Source organism: Watersipora subatra, chromosome 3, assembly GCF_963576615.1.
Source record: "Watersipora subatra chromosome 3, tzWatSuba1.1, whole genome shotgun sequence".
Lineage (NCBI taxonomy): Eukaryota > Metazoa > Bryozoa > Gymnolaemata > Cheilostomatida > Watersiporidae > Watersipora > Watersipora subatra.
In genome coordinates this window covers 19,487,861-19,493,986 of record NC_088710.1, presented here as the reverse complement: position 1 = coordinate 19,493,986, position 6,126 = coordinate 19,487,861, and the positions used below count along the sequence as shown (strand labels likewise).

At 51.9% G+C, this 6,126-nt stretch overlaps 1 protein-coding gene across 1 annotated transcript; it reads right to left on the bottom strand.

Moving 5' to 3' along the window:
• Window positions 1–637: 637 nt before the first annotated feature.
• Window positions 638–2,353, bottom strand: LOC137390410 (uncharacterized). Its single transcript, XM_068076743.1, has one exon. The coding sequence runs from the start codon at window positions 2,351–2,353 to the stop codon at window positions 638–640; it is 1,716 nt and encodes a 571-aa protein (XP_067932844.1).
• Window positions 2,354–6,126: the final 3,773 nt, after the last annotated feature.

Sequence of the window (6,126 nt, the reverse complement as noted above, 5' to 3'; positions counted from 1 at the left end):
GGGTTACTCACGAGTCACCAAGACTCAGAAAGACTCTTAACAATCCTTTCTCAAATACGACAAGCACAGAGTCACAAGCTACGCAAACGGAGCTTGGATTCCCAATGACAACATGGCCGTTTTTGCTCGTCCGGTGGCGCATGCCCACGAACCATTCCGAGCTATCGGCGGGCACCACGTGACTACTAACTCACATTTCCCCCAGCTTTTAAGAAGCTACCAGCTATCCCTCATAGTCATCCAAATACCGGGGACGCCGTCGCTCTCGCTGCGACCGCCTGAGCATTGACGGTTGAAGCTCAGGTTCATCAGGATCTAAATCCCCGGACGGAACCCCAGCAGTCTGAGGCTCACCATCCATGTTTTGAACTTCATCCTCGGCAGCCTGAGGACTGTCCTCCACATCCCCCTCCGAGACCTCAGCCACCTCACAGGGATGCAGCTGAGGCGGTGGGGGAGCAGCAGAACCGCGTAATCTATCTAGATTAGGCCGGCCATCTTCGACCAGTTCACGGATGCCGTTTTCCCTACTACGGTCAGTGCCAAACCGCCGTTTGCGGACATCCCTCACATGCCTCGGCATGCCATCCACGCACACGTTGTGCTTTGAAACGACTCCGGTAATCACTCCCGGTGCCTACTGCTTAGTGCACGACGGAGTCGAGGGTTTCACCCACACCTCATCGCCGACAGCAAACTTGCCTTGACTGACCTCATCTAACCCGCGTAGATTGACGTCAAAAGGCACTCGCCATGAATATCGATACAGATTATTCGAGGGTACCGAACCCCCATCTGTACCTTTGCGAGGCGTGATATTATACCAGAACGTCGCCTCCTCAGGGCTAATTCTTCCCCTCTCGGCAATCCTCTTGATTGTCCGGTGATTCCTCTCAACGATTCCGTTGCCACTCGGGGCGTAAGCGGCACGAAATATCAGAGAAATTCCCCACTCGTCAGCGAACTGTGCAACAGTTGCTGACCTAAACGCCATGGAATTGTCCATTAACAATTCGTCACACGGCCCTCGCTCAATTACAATCGTGCGTAACTGAGCCACGATGTGCGCTGCCGTCTCACTTGGCAAGCGGCGCCAGATAGCGAAACGTGACGGCCCGCAATCAACCATGGACAGGAACACCTGGCCGCCATAGTGAGTCACGTCTATGGCCACCCGGCACCAGTTCCCCTCGACAGCCAAGCTGCCTGTTTCCACGAGGTTCTCACCTCTCGGAGCCGGGTCAATGCGCTGACAGGCCTCACAGCCAGCCAGCTCGCGTTTGACCTGCTCCCGTGTCAAGTCACTGCGTACTTGCTGAGCAAGGTACAGTGTTCTCTCGACACCCAGATGGTGAGGTAAATGAGCCGCCCACACAGCATCCCTGAGGGTCTCGCCGGTGAAGATGGCAGCAGCCATGCTCTCGGCCTCACCTCCACTCATCCCACGATGCCCGAGCCACTTCTTGGGCACCCTCGTCATCCTATCCGCCTTGTTCTCCACAGTAGGTACAAGACGCATGGTGACCGATAAGCCGTACTCGGTGAACGTATCACGGATCACCCCCAGCCGACGCTTCACCAGCATCGCTGCAGCACCTTTCGTGCAAACACGATTGCGCCCGTCAATTGTATTTGACATCCAATTGACAACTGTGAGAGAGTCAACCGCCAAGGTGAAGGTCTTGAACCCCCACGCGATAGCCAGGTTAACACTTCGTCCCACAGCTTCCAATTCGGCAACATTGATGTGTGAATGGTCTGACTCCTTCCTCAGCCACGACGCATCCTCAACAATGCTGCCATCAACCTCGATTGCCACACCGAGGCCCAGAGAGCTAGCATCTGTCCACACAACGACCGAACCGTCCGGTCTTACGTGCCACGGACCCCTAACGGGGTCCTCCTGACATGCCCTTGTGTAAAGCTCACTAGCTAGTGAGCTGATCTCCTTTTCAACAGGGGCATCCCAGGCTCCGTTGCATCCCAGCCGCTTCAAGAAGCTGCAATAGGGCCGCAACCACCCAGCCACTGGGTAATGACCGACAAGTCGGCCACAAAACGAGAAAAGCTCTCTCTTAGTCAGCCCAGCTGGCTCAAGATGAATTTCGGAGAGTGCAGTTCCCCTCGACATCTGCAAATGTCCACGAGCATTTCCCTTCAGAGAAATGCCCAACAACCGACCTCCATCAAGGCCCTCCGGCTCTTTCGTCGCCAGTCCATACTTAGCAAGGTGCTTCCTCAGCTCCTCCACGCCAAGCACAGACTCATGCACCACTATATCGTCGATATAGTGGTCAGTCCCTCGTCGGACCCGCTCGTCGAGCGAAAGAACCTTGCTTAGGATTTTGGTCATGATCCTAGGCGCACACGAAAGCCCGAAGCCTAAACCTGTCAGCGGATAAGGGACCCCTTTATACTTCACGACCTGGTATTTCCACAGGTCCTCCGAAACATGGATTTGTAAGTACGCGGACTTGAGGTCAACTACCCCAAGTCTGCCATGCAACTGTCTCCACTTCCGGATTTTCTCGCCGCACACATCCACTGCGTCACCTCTCGTGTGACTCTCGACAACGCATTCAGCTCACGGTAGTCCATGACTGGTCGCACTTTGTCCTTCGTTGGTTGGAACACAGCCAAAAGGGGGATAATACCCTCAATGGGCCGACTCCACCTTTTCAACCAACCTTTTGAGATCCAGCTCTCAATTTCAGCACAGTACCGCTCATGCAGGTTAGGTGCCCGAGTACACTTGTACTCCACGACCTGGGTCTGCAATCCTTTCGGAGATTCCCCGGACCACCGCCATCTAACGGTCCATCGGCCTTGGACAAAAGTGGCAACAAAATCGGGGTCGTTGACTCGCAGTGACACCAGATCACCACCCAACCCCGACAACGGTGCCACCCTTGCCACCCCGGATGCGCAGCCAGCCCCAGTATCCTGCCCAGCAGGTACTCCACAGCATCCATTCTGATAGGGTTTCCCCCACCTGACCGAATACTTCGCATCACTTCCTCTACGGACAGTGACGCCTTCCATGTGGTCAATGACGTTGCCACTCAGCAAGCAGTCAACCCCAAGATTGCACAGCTTGTCCATAACGAGTGCCGTAACGCCGAAACAGTGTCCCTGTACACCGACGACCACCCAACACTGACCCTTCACATGAGACGCCTTACCATTCGCTGTCAACAGCGGGTGGCTCGGCCTTAGTCAGGTTGAGCCTGTCAACACTTGCGGACTTACCAGAGTCCTCTCGCTTCTGGTGTCAACCAGACACTGAAAACCACAACCATTCAGAATTGCTCGAACGACCGGCATACGACTGCTCGTCGTAGGCTCGCCAGTCACCCCGGACAGCCAAAGACTGTCCCGCAGTACACTCTTACTGCTTGCATGTGACCTCCAGCCTCCCCTTGTCACGCCAACGCCACCTCGGGTCTCCTTGATGTTATGGGACCCCTCGTAAGCCTGGCTTTCACGGTGTCCATAAGAGAGGATGCGGCACCCCGAGTTGCATCCTCCTGATGAAAACCGGGCTCATCCTTTGTGAGCCCTGCCGCCGCCCAAGGCGGTGGCCGTACAGGACAATCCCGTACAAAGTGCTCCGTGCTGCCGCACCGGAAACACCCGACCCTCTTGCCAGAAGAGGTCTTTTTCGTCCCCGTACCAGACGAAGGCCGCTTAATACGTGGGCAGTCGTTCACCCGGTGTGGACCCCCACATCGAAAGCAACTGTCTTTGCTTCCCGGCTGCTTGCTAGAAGCAGCGCCCAACTGCTTGCCAGAAGCAGTCGCCGGCCGGTTACCAGAACTGGCCGCTGAGCTAATTGTTGAGGGGCGACCCTCAACAGCTCTCCGGGAAACCAACTTTCCCCTCACTCGGTTCAGCACTGAACCAAAGTCAGCAGTATACGCCTGATCATGCGTAACTGCCCACTCGTAGACTGACTCGGGCAGCCCTTCATAGAACTTGGTCCTAAAAACCATGTCTTCCAGCGTCACCCCCAGTCTACCGCCCAGCCGCTCCAAGCGATCCAGGTACACGTCAACTGTCTCCCCGGATTCGAGTCGACAGCTGACAAAGCGACGCCATACCTCCTGTCGAGGCATGGCGTATTCGGCAGTCAAAATTGCCTTCACGACATCCCACTGGGATGCGTCGCCCACCCTCATGCGTCCATGCATTCTGGCAGCAGTGCCATCGAGCATGTACGCAATCAGCGTGCACGGAGCAACGTGGTCCAACTCACAGAGTCGCTCGTACTGCGAGAGCCATGCGGTTACCTCAACCGCACCATCACCGGCAAATAGCTGCATCTGCCGGCTCAGCCTTTCTAAAATAGGCCCTCGAGCCTGGTTCATCAGATTCGCTAAAAAAGCGGCATCTAAAACCAGCGGCACTGTTACAGCGCGCGCGGCGCCCTCGGGTGGCTGACCACCTCCACCATCGGTAGATGGCTCAGCCATTTGGCTGCCCCCGGGCTCGCTCATGGCCCGCTCCTGCTCACCTCAGCCCAGCTGAGTGGCACCACCTAACAACAAGGCAAAGTAAATACAAATATATAAGCCGAAATAGCTTGTAAGTTACTAAGTAAAAATAACGCAGTACCAGACTGCCAGCCGTGACACTCCAAAACCTCCCCTTATGTCACCCTTACTCCACCTGCACGTTTTACCAGAAAACACCGTAGTGCCAGACTACACCAGTAGGGTTACTCACGAGTCACCAAGACTCAGAAAGACTCTTAACAATCCTTTCTCAAATACGACAAGCACAGAGTCACAAGCTACGCGAATGAAGCTTGGATTCCCAATGACAACATGGCCGTTTTTGCTCGTCCGGTGGCGCATGCCCACGAACCATTCCAAGCTATCGGCGGGCACCACGTGACTACTAACTCACAGTGCTCCGCATGAAACAAATTTGTAACGCAAATAATAAAAGTTTACTTTTTTCGCAATAATTTTTCAAATATTTCATGCTCCACTAATAATCTTTTAGGTTTTTAGTGTAGAGTTCTCTTTTTATATGCTTTTGCACTTGCTTTTAGGTTATATATATATATATATATATCTATTTTACCCTCATTTTATAAAGAACCCGAAAGGTCCTTTATCTACTATATAAACGGCAATCGTTGTCTGTCTATCTATCTGTGTATCTGTCCGCTTTATAGAGCGGTCTTTTCTTTTATCGTCGTACGAATTTCGGTCGTACGAAGCGAACTGAATTAATATGTGTAGTAACGGTAAATAAATTATAGAGCGGTCTTTCTTTTTCCATTTGGTCAAACAAAGCCAACCGAATTAATATGAGTACTAATTATCGTAATTTCGTAATATGGACTATTAGCCGCTACTTTTCTCTGACGATTTGAGCCAAGCGGCTTATATAAAGGTGTGGCGATTCTGTTGTTTTTCTTTCACCGCTCGAGCGCATTAACCAAAATCCCCGGTTAGCACGCTTTTTAAACCGCAAATTTTATGCCGTGTTAAAAAACACCTTTCCTGAGTTTTGCGGCCTATACAAATGTGTCTATACAGCTATACAAATGTACTATTCATTAAATAAAATAAATTAACGAGTAGTTATTTACATGCAATTAATATTTACTGCCAACGTGTACCGAGAATGTCACGTAAACGTTTGTTTCTTGGAGCCACTGGAAAAACGCGTTTCTCACCTACTAAATTTCCACATCAAAAAGGTAAGTGTTTCTTATACGACGTTGTATTGTCTATGAATTGCCACATATCCACTACTTAATAACGTTGGATTTGCCGCTGTTCGTGATAGTGGGTCATGTTCATTTCCTTCAGCAACCGAGTTACTAATTTTTTTCCAGCTACGAGTAGGCCTACTGTAACTTACTATTACAGAACTTTCACGAGTACTCCGAGGGTTGCGATACGCTATTGTGAAAAGAAAGAGCAGCTGCTATCGACTTACTGTCACCCTGCATCAGCCATGACCAGCTATACGTCGCCTGCTCAAAAGTAGGCACACGCCGAAAACTGTTTCTTCATACGCCCGACAGAAAAACCAAAAATGTTGTCTATCCGCATGTGTTGCGTTGAACTAAGGGAGAGAGGGAGAGGGAGAGAGAAAGAGGGAGAGAGA